This window comes from Phycodurus eques, chromosome 4, assembly GCF_024500275.1.
Source record: "Phycodurus eques isolate BA_2022a chromosome 4, UOR_Pequ_1.1, whole genome shotgun sequence".
NCBI classification, from domain to species: Eukaryota; Metazoa; Chordata; class Actinopteri; order Syngnathiformes; family Syngnathidae; genus Phycodurus; species Phycodurus eques.
This window is the reverse complement of record NC_084528.1, coordinates 5,694,324-5,711,530: the sequence shown is the minus strand read 5'-3', so window position 1 is coordinate 5,711,530 and position 17,207 is coordinate 5,694,324. Positions and strand designations below refer to the sequence as shown.

Sequence of the window (17,207 nt, the reverse complement as noted above, 5' to 3'; positions counted from 1 at the left end):
GCTACAAGTCCGAAAAATATTGGCAGAACACTGCATGGTAAGTGTATCTTGTATTTAGTTGTTAAAACACAGGCGGTCTAATCCCAATTAGAGAGTTCTGTAGGTCCTGACATGGAAGACGGGGCCTCTTCATGTCACGGGTGAGGCGGCTGGAAGGCGGGATTCTGTCTTTGATAAAGACCTATTTGGTGTCCTATCATTCATTTATTTTATCACGCTATAGGCGTTCACCCTTCACTGCATGGCCTCCAATCTCCATGCCTGTCACTTTGATGTCAGCATGAGTCTGCTTGTGACTCACAGTGGAAAAACAACAGTAACAGTGAGAGTGTTTGCGGTGCACGAAATGAATTGCTATTCTTTAACTCTTCATAAGATTTTTTGTTTTAATGTTTTTTTTTTTGTGTTACATTGCTTTTATCTCATTGGTTTCTTTATTTACAGTGCCGTGAAAAAGTATTCACCCTCTGCTCAAATTCTTACAATTTTTTTGCATAGTTTCCCAACTTTAATGTTTGAGCTCATCAAGCAAATGTAAATATCAGAAATCAAGCATCTTTCACATCTCTGTGGAGGTGGAATCCTGAAGCTTCAGAAATGGCTTTTGTAACACTTTATTTCTCGACTGTTCTGGGATTTCTTTGGATCGTGTCATTTTGTTGCAGCTTTTAAAAATCTTTTTTCCGACTTTATTTTTTCGGGACAGATTCTGTTTTAGTGATTTCTTTATTGAACAAGTCTGGAGGTAATCAGGCTTGGGTGTGATCAGTGAAAATCAACCACAAAATGTAATTAGCCACAGTTAATTCATGATCAACAAGGGGTGTAATTATTCACTCAGGGCGAGGTAACTTTGAATATTTTTTTTCCTTAATCAATGAAATCACCATTTAAAAGCAGCATTTTAAGTTCACTTGGGTTATGTTTGGCTGATATTTACAGTACATTTATTTGATGATCTTAAACAGTAACGTGAGGAAACTATGCCAATATAAGAATTTGAATACTTTTTCACGGCACTGTATTGCAACCTGTCCTATAGCCTATTTCCAAGTCTTATATTACCTTGTCTTAAGTTTTTGTTGTGGCTGAATATGCATTGGAACCTGAAAGCTGTAAATTAATTGCCTGCATGGGGGTCTATAAAGTTGTCTGAATCTGATTCGGCAGTGGCCATTTATATGCTTCCATTAACCTACAGAATCTATGAAAAAGGGTGCTATAAAAATGTTTGAGTTACTGACATAGATTACTCTTCAGAAGATATTTACTTTGATTTTTCAATGTGTGCATCAATAATTTGACAGTGTTACAAATTGCAACTGTGTGTAGTGTGTATTGTGTAGTCATAAAATGTGGTGAGAGGTAATAATGGTTAAATGTTTCTAGAATCTCTAGTAGTTTACATGTTTATCAAAGGAAACCTATGACAGTATCTACAAAGTTAATGTTTCTGATAGCCAGCTGTGGCAATAGGGTTCAACTAATTTCTGAGAGACTCAGATGGGGTCAACACTTCAGACATTTCTAACACACTGCGTTTGGGTCTCTCACTCAGCCAGATGTCTGCGGGGATAGAGGTTAGATCTGGCCTCCCTTTGCGCTCACCCTCAACTGGTGCCCACTTACACTCTGGCTAGGGGGTCCCCACTTGCCTATAGGCAATGCCACTCTCATAGCTAAATCCTGTGCCTCTTTGTCTGTCTGTACAGTATTTAGTTTCACATTTGTACTGACTTGATATGGCTGCAGGCAGTGCTTGGCCTGCCTTTCCTCAATCTCCATCTTGTATCCCCTGTGTTCCTGCAGCACTTGTTCCCTGTTTTGTGCCCTTATGTAATAACCTAGCGATCCATTTACCTGGCAGCCACTGAGGCACCATCATGTTGTCCTCGGGAGTCACTCAGAAAAAGGCATTTTGTGCCTCATGAGAAAAGTTTATTGCCTAAAATGGTATTGAGTGGTTAATTGTGCGCCTTCCTCTTCCTTCCCTCCCCCGTTTGAGTAGTTGAAATCAGTCGACTCTTAAAGCTAAATAAATATTTGTAACTCTACATAACATAATCTGGCTAGTGCCTGTGTTTGTTTAAAAAAAGTTTTGTTTTTATTACATTTCTGTGCGTCTATCTGATTCAATCCAAGAGCAAACAAAAATAAATTTCAATAGCCTTTTTCAATTGCTTACTTGATTCTGCATAAAGACAGACTATTGCAGGACCACAGAGACCCTCCCACCATAAATAATAAGCACACGTGAATGCTGCTTTTCTTTAGCTTGCTTAGCTCACAATTTTACCGCCTTGACTGACTGTTAAACAGTTCCAGTAACCCCTCAATGCCATAGACAGTGCTTATCACACATAGCCCACCAGCTTTTAACAAGATCTCAGATTTTATAATTGTTAAAATATGTTTTGTCTTGCTTTTCCCCCTTTTATCGTATACCTTTTCATTACCATTATTTACAAAATGTCTCTCGCCCGCCCCTTTATTTTATGTGGCCTGCGAAAGCAAATAAAGTGCATCAACTTCCATGATTCTTGCTAATATCCATACTAATATTTTGAATTGTTATATGTAACAAATGTGGAGATATTGCAAAGGCATTTTGTTGTTATAACTAAACCTCTTTTTACAGTAATTTGAACTTGAACAATAGTTGGTTATCCTTGACTTCTATTTCAACACCAATTATCCATCAATTTTTATGTACATGTAATAATATGATGAGGCAATTAAACATTTATATGGTTTCACAGTCAAAATTCTCCTCTGCGGGAAAACCGTAACCACAATGTGGCCCGTGACAAAAATGAGTTTGACACCCCTGGGTTTGGGTTACAAATTTATAAATGGAAAAAAAAAATTTTAAACAACCTATAAAACTAGTGTGGGGATTCTCTAATGCAAAACCTATGTACTTAGGATGGAGGTTTCCTGAGCACGGTGGCGGTGCCCTTGGGCAAGGCACCAAATTCCTAAACCGCTGACAGTTCTACGTAGTGTGATGAATGTAATACAAATAGAACTATGAATTTAGTTGTTTTCTTAGTGTCTTTCATACTATCCATACGACTAAACGGCAAGCACCTTGTCACAATGTTTTGAAAAGTACTATATAAATTAAGTTATGTTATTATTATTAACACTAATGGAGACATGCAAGTTGCGGTTACATTCCTGAGTTGTAATTACTCAGAAGTGATGTATAGTGTTGCGGAGGAAAGACACGGCCTCATTCAAGGACCACTATTTATTTATAGTCTAAATTGGGAGTGGGGTCTGGTTGGAATTAGTGTAACCTAAAGAAATGCTCAAAAACAGTGCTGCATGGTTGCTGCCACCCCAAATGCACCCCGTATTGTTCTGTTATCACAACACTGTTGATTCTGCCATTTGTCTGTGATTAAAAGTCATATTTGAGTGTCCATCCTAACACGAGCTTGTTTTTGTTTGTGTTTGTTTTTTTCATCAGGATGACCATGAGAGTGGTTCTAGCTCCACGAGTCGGAGTGTCTCTGAGAGTTCCAAGGCTGTCGGCAAGCCTCGCCGACTCCAGCAGGCTGCCCCTAGTGACCCAGACCTGCCCCCAGGTGAATGCTCTGCTACCTCCCTTCTTTTTTAATTATTCCAATGAAGGCTGTAGGGGGGAGGACAGGGACACGGACCGAGGCTCATCTTAGAGCCAGTTTATACAATCAAGGGGTTGAGCAGGCCTCCAAGAATGTTGAGAATATATTTGCATTTTAAAGAATTCAATGGACCAATGCCTCCAGGTTTGCCATCAAATAATGTCTTACCTGTTCATGAGAAAAATACTCATATTGCCATATATTAAGGAAGATCACCAGTGTAAATACATGTTGAGCAGTGTGGGCGTTGTGTCCGTGACCTGCAAATTTTACAAACATTAAAGGGGAAGGAAAGGCAATTTTGGGGGGCAAGAATATGTTGTGTGTGCTCCCACTAGTCTAAACACAGCATACTGATTAATATTGTGTTCGTGGAATAAGAACTAAACAAAAAAATTCATCAATTTTCACTGATCCCAGGGGGCAGCCATGTTAAGCAATATGGCCCTCTTCTGTTGACTGAAATTAACCTCACATCTGCCCTTGCGCTTGTAAAGCGAACGTCACGTGACCAAACCCAGTGATCAGGATTGCGGGCTCTCCGTGTATTCTGCGATAACTAGCAGAACTATGGGTTGATTACTAGGCTTTACACGATCAGGACTTTTGGGACCGATCAGCGAGTTTAAAAACCCATAACCGATCCGATCACAAAATGGAGGAATGTGTCTATTTAATTGACCTGTTCATTTACTGTATATTCTTGTGTACTTAATTGCTCAAAAAATTATATTCACAATAAATAATGTATCTTTGTTCCTCTATTTATGCCAGTGAGGCATAGTGACAGACAGAACAAATGAATGGTCTTCTATTCGATGGTAGGAAGTAAATACAGTAATTAATTAATGTATCCACTTTTTGTGACATTTTTGTTTGTTGGTGTGCCGTGAGATCTTTCAATTGTAAAATATGTTCCTTGGCTCTATAAAGGTTGGAAATCACTGCTCTAGTCAGATCGTGTATTCTAATCAGTCAGGTCAAACCAACATTACATGACAGAAATAATGGGTGCTAACTCATTGTAATTAAATTACTTTATTTTTAATTAAATGACTTCACCCACACCGAAACTTTAGAAGATGATTCGACAGAACGGCGGCATGTTTACGTGCAACCGTTCATGCTACTGCTCGCTTGCTAGGCTACATAACGTTTTTGTTGCCTGCTGCGTGGCGTTGGGTCCCTGTGGTGGGTTTTCGGGATGCCTCGGTGGGGCCAGTGGACCCTGGATCCCTCGGTGTGGGAGATGTCCTGTCCATCGGGCCGCTCTCAGGTGGAATCCTGAGCCCGACCCTGCCTCTCGATTAGGTGGGGTGGGGTCCTCAACCCCGGCGGTACAGGCAATTACAGGACACTTCTGATGGTTATTGTGGATGTGAAACAGTGTCAATTCACCTGCATGTGTCCGCAGACACACACCCCTGGGACGTATTTGCTGGGTGTGGGGCCACTCACTCATGGCAACAAACAAAATAACTATGTGAATTTCTTAGGTATCCCCTCACTTACACCCTGCTCCTATAGATGTATATAATTTACATAGCCACTCCCATCAAACTTCAATTGTACAGCCGGGTCCACGACCCCTGTCCTGCATGCTTCCCCTCCTGTTCCTGTCCTGTCCAGTCCTGTCCTATATTGTGCAGTCCTTCCCTCACAGGTTGTAGCACTACTGACCCATACCACACTCAAATCCAATGTGTGGCTGGCAACCCATTCAGGGTGTATCCCGCCTCTCGTCCAAAGATAGCTGGGATAGGCTCCAGCACACCCGTCACCCTAGTGAGGATAAGAAGTACGGAAAATTAATGAATTAAGGTTGCATGTACTCTGGGTACTCCGCTTTCCACATTGCAAAAACATGCATGGTAGGTTAATTGAAGGCTAAATTGTCATTAGGTGTATATATGAGTATGAATGGTTGTCTGTCCATTTGTGCCCAGTGATTGGCTGGCAACCAGTTCATGATGTACCCCGCCTCTCGTCCAAAGTCAGCTGGGATAGACACCAGCGACCCTAGTGAGGATAAGCGGTGAAGAGAATGACTGGATGGATGGAGGTCTTCCTATGCATTTTTTTTCATTTTGAAAACAGGATACGTGTAGCTCGACCATGTATTAGCTTGTCAGTTTTCCATATCAAGTCTAAAATTATATGTACACCGATATAAAACATTTCACACTATTAAATTAGTGTAGTTTGTAAAACAATCTTAAAGCAAAATGGTAATACTAGGGAAAAAATGTTTTTTGAGGGGGTTGTAGCAGAAGAACGGGAAGGAAGGGGAAGGAAAAGGGTATTCATCTTACAGAGCAGGTCACGGTTTCACACCCAAGTTATCCGAACCTCAGCATGCCAGAATATATGAACTTACATCCATTCTTAGCTGGTTTTATCTAGGGAGGATCCATTTCCATGCCTGATGTTATGATATAATATCTCTCCCCAGCTGCTAAAGCAAGGTGCCTCACCTCAGATTCTCCCCTTGGGCCTGCATTTATCTGAGCTCTGATGTAGGTGAGAGAGAGAGAGAGAGTGAGTGAAAGAGAGAGAGAGAGAGAGAGAGAGAGAGAAAAAGAAAGAGAGAGAAAATAAATCCCACCACACTTTTCCAGGAATGAACCAACCAACTACAGCCTGTAGAGACTCTAGGTCAAATGTTGAGTCACTTCTCAAACCGTCCAGTGGTGGTGGCATTACACAACTCCATCCAATGCTTAGCATTTACCTTGAGATGTGAAGCTTCCATATAGTTGTTTACCAATGGAAATGCATGTCATTAGGTCTCTGGTGCAGTTTTTGGGGAACCACACTTGGACAGAAAGACCAAGTACTTTGACCTTGAGCAATTTTGTCAATGATTATGTTTCGTTTCAGTATCAACCTAGTTTGCACCCTCAAGAACACCATCTGCGTGATGGCACAACTTCTCTGGGTATCATTATTCTGCTCAATATAATACTGATTTTCAAACAAGAGTTCAGAACATGCAGAGAAGGATTATCGCATTCCATTAAAAATATAAAAAAGAACTATATTAATTGATTGATTGTTAATTTCCCCCCAAATTAACTAACAGTGCTTTATGTGGATTAACTATAAAAACTTGGAAAAAAAGCATGTCCTTGGACTCTGTTGCAACCAGTTTGTTGCTGTGGTGGGATGTAATCTCAATTTGACTGGCATAGGATCATACTTACGATACTGACAGGAATGATTGTTCGCCCCTTTGGGATCGACTTACCAAATTCTTATGAATTGCTATTTATTATACTGTGTTTACTATAGTGTTGAGTGCAGTGCTTACACACAAATATGTTTCACATTTGTTCTGCTTCCACTGCTCTTGAGTGTGTCAAGAATTGTGCATGCATGATTGTGTAATTATGTACGTGATTGGAGGAGATTGAGATTTGCCTGAGCTGCAGAGCAAACACACTCCTGAGATAAATCCATGGTCCAGTGCTACTGCTGTCGTGGTACTGGGGCCTCTCCAAAGAGAATAAATACGGCAGCTGTTCTGGTATTACTGGGAAATGCTACTTAAGAATACTGAATATCCCACCCTTGAGCTTTTTGCATGTACAGCTTACTTCTGTACCAGACAAGTAACGTACTAAACACTTTTGGGTTTTGCGAATCTGTTTCACTGTTTTAGAACCAAAGGTTGACTATAAAACATGAATACACTATGGTGATAAAAGACATAGTGTTATTACTTTGTTACTATTACCTGATCGATCACTGTTTGTTTTCTCGCTTTGCTGAAGTGGAGCTCCTTTCAAATCTATAAGATCAAGTCAAAAATGACATGTTTGTAAGCAAACTCTAAAATTTAACGTTTTGTTGAAGTTGGTAGACTTGCCCAGTAGAACAAAATCATAAAGTGGTCCCTTGCATTCACCCCAACCCCCCCCTCCCCCGCCCTCCCACACCTTTGTTTTTCCTCTTAACTTTTCTGACTGGGGTGAACATTTTTGAATGCCGTATATTTTTGGCATTAGGATAGGTGCTGGCCATGTCAGTTGTTTACAGAAGGTCACACAAGTGTGACAGTTCATAGATGGACTTTGTGTGAGGCAAGAATAAGTACAAGTGAAATTTGAGAGAAAAACATCCCAGCGGTCGACAAATTAGATCCAGAAAGGGAAATAACATTGCTGGTTTAATGTCCAGGCTGCTGATGCAACAGCAGCTTTCTAACTGACCTCAGAACCACAGCCACACTCATACATGCTGCAGAAGCCAGAACACACTCAAACTTTGGCACACGCATGCGTGTAAAGCCAGGCACCTATGTGACAAACACATTGCATTTGTAGCTGAGTTTATGTCAACCTCGCCTCTTACCTCTAATTGGTCAGTCAGCAAACTCGCAACAATTTTGTCATGTCTAGTCAGGCACAGCAGAACACCTTGCTAATTCATTTAAAATAATTTCATCAAGAGCAGCATTTAGTGCTGCTTCATTATTGGTTCTGTTACTCTTTAGGGTATTCATGAAAATACAGGAAGAAAAACATTTGGTTTTGAAAATAAAGGGAAAACTCAAGATGTTTATACAGTATGTTTTACTATGCTGTGACTGTGTTAAACGGGACACTGGAGAAATAAATGACTGCACTGGTCTGATGGTTTGAAGGATTCTGTCTGGAGTATTTTAAGTTAGTTCTCAGTTTGGTTAGTAATGTTATGTACTGAAGCTTTTCCCCAGTGGTGTTGGCTCCCCAAGTCAAATGACTCATTCTTTTAGATTGCTTATTCTCTTCTTCTTGTGCACATTTACTTTCTCAGCACAAAAGCCCTATGGTTGTCATTTCACTTAAACACAATTCAAATTCTATATTATTATTTTTTTTTTAATATGTACACTGTATCCATTAATTGGACTCCAGGACTCAAGTGTCTCAGTACAGAATCAATGTGTGATTTGTGGAAGTAAGTATATGGCAATATAATGTATTCTATTTGCACAAAATGGAATACATATTTTTTTTCAATTATTTCATTCATCATGACTTGGTGGAAATCCCAGTGGTGCTGCTCAAGTAGTGCACAGCTATAATAATAAAACAACGTGCAGCAATATTGGCACCCCTCGATATTTGGTAGCACACCCTTTGGCAGCGATGACATTTCTTGGATCCATCCGTAAGCTTTTTACACTTCTTAGGTGGTGTGTTCTCCCACTCTTCCTTTGCAATTTGTTCAAGGTCTTGAACATTTGCAGGGTTGTTTTCCCCAATGGATTTCAGCTCCCCCAAAAAAATTTCAATTGGATTGAGATCAGGACTCATTGCTAGCTATTTTTTTAAAGAGTCCAATTTTCCCTTTTCAACCATTCCCATGTGCTTTTGGATGTGTGCTTTGGGTCTTTGATATCATGATACCTGTGACACAGTCAAGGCCTCCAGTTCCAGATGATGCAAAAGCAGCCCCATAGTATTATGATCTCCTCCACCATGCTTGATTGTTGGGAGGGTGTTCTTTTCCTTAAAAGCTTCATTGTGCCGTCTGCAAACATACTGTTTGTCTATATTGCTAAAAAGCTGTATTTTTGTTTCATCTGTCCCGAAAATATGTTTTTGTCATTTGCTGTTTTTTATCTATAGAAAAATGTTGTTTCACTTGATTAATTTTCTTCAGAAGATATTCCACATTTAATACTTAAATTTCATGGGTGCCAATAATTGTGAGCACAACTGTACATATGAAATTATATATATAGTTAAGTATTGTTGTAAAAGACAATACATGTATACTGTGTATACAGTATTTGCATGACTTGGCAGTGTTCGGCTGGGTCTCACTTGCTTAAAACCAGAAAATGTATTTTTTGCACGTGACATTTGCGAAGTTGCAACACCATGCAACTCGCTGCAAAACCAGCGGCTGACTGTCAGCCAATCATAAAAACTAGATGCCAAAACCTCTGAACACTGCACAAAAGTTCAGTCGGGTTCGGCCGGGTCGTGCAGTGTGTGCTGGCCCTTAGTTAGCGCACTCGACTCTCAGCTCAGGGGACGGTGTTAACGTAGGGTTCGAGCCTTGAGCATGACCACCCTGAACGACCACTCTCACACATGCACTCCGAGATACAAAAACTCGGGAAGTCATTCTGTCACAAGAGACAAACTTGTAGTAAATCAGGCCCTAAAGGTGGTATAGGGTCTTAATGGTCCATATTTTATGAACAACTTGATTTTATGTATTTTGTGCTCAAGAATAATAATAATATCAATCCATTTTGGAGCGATTGGTAAATAACCTTGTTGCCTTTGGAACGCCCCTTTTTCATCACCAAAATCAACATTTCCCCAACAAATTGTGAGCGAGGCCTTCTTGTCCGACAACATACGTGTTTTACTTGTCTGTTTAATGTATACATAGTATACGGTATAATGTGTTTCTCAATTATATGCTTGTTTTTGTTATAGGTTATGTGCAGAGCCTTATCAGACGTGTGGTGAATAATGTGAATGTTTTGGTGAACAACTTGATATTGAAGTACGTTGAGGATGACATTGTGTTGTCAGTCAACATTACTTCAGCAGAGTGCTACACTGTGGATGATGTGTGGGAGAGGGCCTTCATGGACGTCACTGGTAAGAAAGGCTATTCACATTCCGTTGTAGTGGTAGACACAAATCTGTATCCTATATACTGTGTTCAAGATCATTATGTATGTAGGATTTAAGTTAAACATTTGTGTTTTGGTTTTTCTGGGGAAGTTTTTGGACATGTTGTTTCTCCTTTCAGTTATGATCACTGTTATCAATCTCAGAAAAGTTTGATAATTAACTTCTAAGATCACTTAAAGAAAAATAAGGGAGTTACTTTTCACCCACACTTTAGTTTTATCCAGTGATGAATGCCATGCTATTTTAAATGGTCCAGATGGATGATGATCTGGATTGCTGGTGGGTGTCCCAAATAGGCTGCAGGCTGTAGTAAGGCAGTGGTGGAGTGATGTTTTGGACTGGAATAAAAGGGTATGAGATGGTTGGTGCCTGAAGGTGTCAGAATGACCTCTGCAGAATATGTAGAGTTGACCATTTTCAGGCCATGGTAAAAAACAAAGAACGGTGCCTTCTTAGTAAAGTAATACTCATGCAAGACAAAGCACTATCCCATGCTGCAAAAGATACACTATATTGCCAAACGTATTCGCTCACTTGCCTTGACTCATACATGAGTTTAAGTGATATTCCATTCTAAATCCATAAGGTTTAATATGATGTTGGTCTACCCTTTGCAGCTGTAACAACTTCAACTCTTGTGGAAAGGCTTTCAACAAGGTTTAAGAGTGAGTTTATGGGAATTTCTCCCTTTTCTTCCAGGAGCTTATTTGTGAGATCACACACTGAGGTGGGACGAGAAGGTCGGGCTCACTGTCCACTCAAAATCAACCCAAAGGTGTTCTATCGGGTTGAGGGCAGGACTCTGTGCAGACCAGTCAAGTTCATAGTTCATCCATACCAAATTCTCTAATCAATGTCTTTATGGACCTTGCTTTGTGCACTGGTGCATGTTGGAAAAGGAAGTGGTAATCCCCAAACTGTTTGACTGTCCAAAATCTCTTTGTATGCGCAAACATTCAAATGCGCTTCTTTAAAAATGGTCAGAAACCATACACTCTTTAACCTTGTAGAAAGCCTTTCCGGAAAAGTTTAAGATGTTATAACTGCAGAGGGTAGACCGATGTCATGTTAAACCCTATGGATTAAGAATGGGATGTCACTTAAATTCATATAAGAGTCAAGGCAGATGAGCGAATACTTTTGGAAATGTAGTGCACCATTGAAGCTTTACAAACTATGGGTATAAAGGCAGAAAACCTGTGGACTCTCCGTAAAATTAAGGTCTATGAGTGTGGATAGCAGGCAATTCTTGCATTGTCAAATATGCTACAGGCAAATTTAGGGTTTTACAATTTCAAAGGATGAGAGAGATGGGATACTGAAGAGGGGGTCGAAGATTAACATGTAACTCTGCTCTTTTTGCAGCTCCAGAACTTGTTCTTCGGAAAGTGATCAACTTTTCTGATTGCACTGTGTGCTTGGACAAACGAAATGCAAGTGGCAAGATTGAGTTCTACCAAGACCCACTGCTGTACAAATGTTCCTTCCGAACACGTCTTCATTTTAGTTATGACAACATCAATTCTAAGATCCCCTCTGTCATCAAAGTAAGTAAATAAGCATCAACAACACAATAACTACCACCAATGCTCAAAACTTGTAGTTTTGAGCATTGGGTTCCAATTGTGCCACATGCTCTAGTGGCAGTAAATCAAATGTGAAACAAAAATTAGAAATAAAGAGCTCTCATATTATGCCCTGTAATGTTATCTTAAAGTTCCCATATTATGGCTATAGATCTCCATTAAGTTTCTGTGGTCCGACGAGTCCACATTTCAAATTGTTTTTGGAAATTATGGACGTCGTGTCCTCCGGGCCAAAGAGGAAAAGAGCCATCCGGACTGTTATGGACGCAAAGTTCAAAAGCCACCATCTGTGATGGTATGGGGCTGTGTTAGTGCCAATGGCATGGGTAACTTACACATCTGTGAAGGCACCATTCATGCTGAAAGGTACATACAGGTTTTGGAGAAACATGCTGCCATCCAAACAACGTCTTTTTCATGGACGCCCCTGCTTATTGCAGCAAGACAATGCCAAACCACATTCTGCACGTGTTACAACAGCGTGGCTTCGTAGTGAAAGAGTGCGGGTACTAGACTGGCCTGCCTGCAGTCCATACCTGTCTCCCATTGAAAATGTGTGACGCATTACGAAGCGTAAAATACATTGACCCCGGACTGTTGAACAGCTGAAGCTGTACATCAAGCAAGAATGGGAAAGAATTCCACCTACAAAGCTTCAACAGTTAGTGTCCTCAGTTCCCAAACATTTATTGAATGTTGTTAAAAGAAAAGGTGATGTAACACAGTTGTAAACATTACCTTTTTTTGGAACGTGTTTCAGCCATAAAAATGTATGTGCATATATATAGAACATGAATTGCAAATCATTGTATTCTGTTTTTATTTATTTTTAACACAACGTCCCAACTTCATTGGAATCGGGGTTGTATTTCACATGTTTACTGAAGCACCATAAAGCCAACATTACATCCCAAGTACTGGAAAACGTTGGTTTGGTAGAAAATGGCACCTTTAAATGTTCATATTAAATGCTTTTTTCTCAAGTACATTTGATTATTGTAATGGTCTTCTGACTGGATTCCCCCAAAAGAGCATGATGAATGAAAAAACAAGATGGCGCCTACCAGTGTGGTCGCCTCGGTAACGCGCTCTCTAGTATTGTCTTTGTGTTTTTCGTCCGTCTTTGGAGACCTTACACGACTCACTTACACAAGGGGAGACCTGCTAACCATCAAGGAGGCTGCTCCGGACTTTCTGTCACCAACTTTCGAAAATCCGCTCAGTTTTTTCCCCGAGTTACTCACCGGAGCGGCGTCCGCGGTTTTCGGCGCATGGATGCGGAAGCGGCGCCACAGAGGAAAACGAGCCGGCATTCAGGTGAAACTCCGCAAGAGAGGACACAGATTGGCGTTCCCGTCGATCCACCTCGCGAATGTACGCTCCCTACCCAACAAAATGGACGAGCTTCATCTTCTGTTAAAGACCAGTAAAGACTTCGGACGTTCCGCGGCCATGTGCTTCACGGAGACCTGGCTTTGCGACGCTGTACCCGATGGCGCCGTCATGCTTCCCGGCTTCAACATTCATCGAGCGGAACGCGACATGGAATCATCGGGGAAAACTAAGGGCGGCGGGATATGCCTCCATATCAACGGAAAATGGTGTACGGACGTCACGGTGCTCAGCACACACTGCAGCCCACATTTGGAGTCGCTGTTTTTGAACTGTAAACCATTCTACTCGCCACGTGAGTTTGCATCGTTTATACTGGCTGGAGTCTATATTACACCGCAAGCTAACACGAACGCCGCATTGCTAACGCTCGCCGAACAAGTCAACGAAATTGAAAAAAAACACCCGGACTCACCCCTCATTATTCTCGGGGACTTTAACAAAGCTAAACTCAACCACGAACTCCCTAAATACAAGCAGCACATCGGCTGTCCTACCAGGGAAAATAATACTTTAGACCACTGCTACACTACGGTAAAAAACGCATACCGTGCTATACCTCGTGCAGCCCTGGGCTCGTCTGATCACTGCTTAATTCACTTAATACCGACGTACAAGCAAGAACTTAAATGTGCGAAGCCAACAGTGAAAACAGTCAAAAAGTGGACCAATGAAGCCAAGATGGAACTTCAAAGCTGTTTAGACTGCACAGACTGGAGTGTCTTTGAAAATTCAGCTGGCAGCCTGGATGAATATACGGACACTGTCACATCCTATATCAGTTTCTGTGAAGAGGTTTGTGTACCAACAAAATCATTTCGGACATTCAACAACAACAAGCCGTGGTTCACTGCTAAACTTAAGCAGCTTCGCCAAGCTAAGGAAGATGCATATCAGAGCGGGGACAGGGCCCTGTATAATCGAGCTAGAAACCAGCTTACTAAAGAAATTAAAATTGCAAAGAGGATCTATGCAGCAAAGTTGGAAAAACAGTTTAGCGCGAACGACTCAAAAACAGTCTGGCATGCATTCCAATCGCTGACTAATTACAAGCGACGATCCCCCCAAGCTGAGAACAATGGCACACTAGCCAACGACTTGAATACCTTCTATTGCAGATTTGAAAAGGACAGTTTCACTCCACACACCCACCCGGTCGCACCCGCGACCACAACCACACCTCTGACTTCTGCGTTAACCATCCATGAACAGGATGTGAGACGCATCTTCAAACAACAGAAGATTAACAAAGCGGCAGGACCGGACCTTGTGTCCCCATCCTGCCTCAAAGTCTGCGCGGACCAGCTCGCTCCAGTCTTCACTCAGATCTTTAACAGATCTTTGGAAATGTGCGAAGTTCCATCCTGTTTCAAACGCTCCACCATCATTCCAGTCCCCAAGAAACCTGCAATCTCTGGTCTGAATGACTACAGGCCTGTTGCTTTGACATCTGTGATCATGAAGTCCTTTGAACGTCTCGTGCTGGACCACTTCAAGAGTGTCACAGGTCCCCTGCTGGACCCCCTGCAGTTTGCCTACCAAGCGAACAGGTCTGCGGATGATGCAGTCAACATGGGACTGCACTTCATCCTAGAACACCTCGACAGTGCAGGGACCTATGCGAGGATCCTGTTCGTGGACTTCAGCTCAGCGTTCAACACCATCATCCCTGAACTCCTTTCAACCAAGCTTCTCCAGCTCAGCGTCTCACCTGCCATCTGTCAGTGGATTTACAGCTTTCTGACGGGCAGGACACAACAGGTCAGGCTGGGGGAGGCCACCTCATCCACACGCAGCATCAGCACTGGGGCGCCCCAAGGTTGTGTCCTCTCCCCGCTGCTCTTCTCTCTCTACACGAACGACTGCACCTCAGCGAACCCGACTGTCAAGCTCCTGATGTTTGCAGATGACACCACTGTCATCGGCCTCATCAAGGACGGTGACGAGTCTGCATATCGACAGGAAGCAGAGCGGCTGGAGCTGTGGTGCGGCCGACACAACCTGGAGCTGAACACGCTCAAGACGGTAGAGATGATCGTGGACTTCAGGAGGCATCCTTCGCCACAGCTGCCCCTCACGTTGTCCAGCTGCCTTGTGTCAACCGTCGAGACCTTCAAGTTCCTGGGAATTACAATCTCTCAGGACCTGAAGTGGGCGACCAACATCAACTCCGTCCTCAAAAAGGCCCAGCACAGGATGTACTTCCTGCGGCTTCTGAGAAAGCACGGCCTGCCACCGGAGCTGCTGAGACAGTTCTACACAGCGGTCATCGAATCAGTCCTGTGTTCTTCCATCACAGTCTGGTTTGGTGCTGCTACGGACAATCAAAACTGCTGAAAGGATTGTCGGTACCCCCCTACCCACCATTGAGGACTTGCACGCTGCCAGAACTAAGACAAGGGCGTGCAAAATCCTCTCGGACCGTCTGCACCCCGGTCACCGGCTCTTCCGGCTCCTTCCCTCAGGTAGGCGCTACCGATCAACGCAAACTAGAACTAGTAGACATTCCAACAGCTTCTTCCCTCTTGCGATCAACTTCTTAAACACCTAACCTATAATTCCATTATAACAAGCTGGAAATGTTTTGACTTGAGTTCGTTGTCACATTTCTGTGGGGCCAATTATGTATTACTCGTGCACTCACTGTAGTTGTCTCGCCATGCTGCACTATTTGCATATACTGGCCACTCATGCCAGAGTAGCATCTGCGCCATTTGCACACTGATTGAGGAGTATCTGTAACATTTGCACAACCAACATTGTCCCAGATGATCGCACTACTCGTCACTTTAAACCGCATACACTCCTTGAAGTCTCAGCGCCCTTTGCACAATGGTCATTGCACCGGACTATTGCAATATTAGTCGTTCGAACTACTGTAAGTGCTAGAGGACTTTGCATCTTTTTGCACAATTGTTTTTTGTCAATGTCTTTACGTCCCCAAAGTGTTCTGTAAATTGACTGTCTGTTGTACTAGAGCGGCTCCAACTACCGGAGACAAATTCCTTGTGTGTTTTGGACATACTTGGCAAATAAAGATGATTCTGATTCTGATTCTGATTAAACAGCTGCAGCTCATTCAGAATGCTGCAGCTCGGGTTCTGACCAGAACAAAGAGGTCAGAGCATATTACTCCAATTCTAAAGTTGCTACACCGGCTCCCAGTCAGCTTTAGAATAGATTTTAAAATTCTGCTACTGGTCTATAAATCACAAAATGGTTTGGGTCCTGAATACATGAAAGAAATGCTTATGGAATATAAACCCAGTCGGGCTCTGAGATCTACAGACTCAAGTCAAATAGTGGAGCACAGAGTCCAAAGCAAACATGGTGAAGCCGCATTTAGCTTTTATGCTGCACACAAATGGAATAAGTAGCCAACAGAAGTGACGTCAGCCCCAAGTGTGAATGTTTTTAAGTTTAGGTTAAAAACTCTCTTTATCTCTGGCTACTTAGAGCATTTTCACTTTTAAAATGATATTTATTGCACTGTATGCTATTTTAATTGTACTTTTATTTATCTCTTTGTTTTAAATGATGATAAGATATTTCCCTTTGTTTTTAAAGCTTTTAATCATTTAAAGCACATTGAGTTACCTTGTGTATGAAATGCGGTATCCATCCATCTATCCATTTTCGGAGCCGCTTATCCTCATAAGGGTTGCGGGAGTGCCGGAGCCCATCCAAGCTATCATCGGGCAGGAGGCGGGGTACACCCTGAACTGGTTGCCAGCCAATCGCAGGGCACATATAAACAAACAACCATTCTCACTCACATTCACACCTACGGGCAATTTAAGGTCTTCAATTAACCTACCATGCATGTTTTTGGAATGTTGGAGGAAACCGGAGTGCCCGGAGAAAACCTACGCAGGCACGGGGAGAACATGCAAACTCCACACAGGCGGCGCCGGGGATTGAACCCCGGTCCTCAGAACTGTGAGGCAGACGAT

The 17,207-nt window shown here is 42.2% G+C and overlaps 1 protein-coding gene across 10 annotated transcripts in view; it reads left to right on the top strand.

Annotated features, from left to right (window-relative positions):
• The window catches only part of LOC133401149 (intermembrane lipid transfer protein VPS13B-like), a 482,547-nt gene that overhangs the window by 24,024 nt on the left and 441,316 nt on the right, over nt 1-17,207 (top strand). For all 10 annotated transcript variants that reach the window (XR_009768384.1, XM_061673722.1, XM_061673719.1 and 7 more), the window contains 3 exons: nt 3,476-3,593; nt 10,073-10,240; nt 11,642-11,823. Coding sequence is in view for 9 of the 10 variants with exons in the window: in XM_061673722.1 (XP_061529706.1) it covers nt 3,476-3,593; nt 10,073-10,240; nt 11,642-11,823 (468 nt within the window). In the remaining variant the exon portion in view is untranslated. The remainder of the gene's footprint in view (nt 1-3,475; nt 3,594-10,072; nt 10,241-11,641; nt 11,824-17,207) is intronic.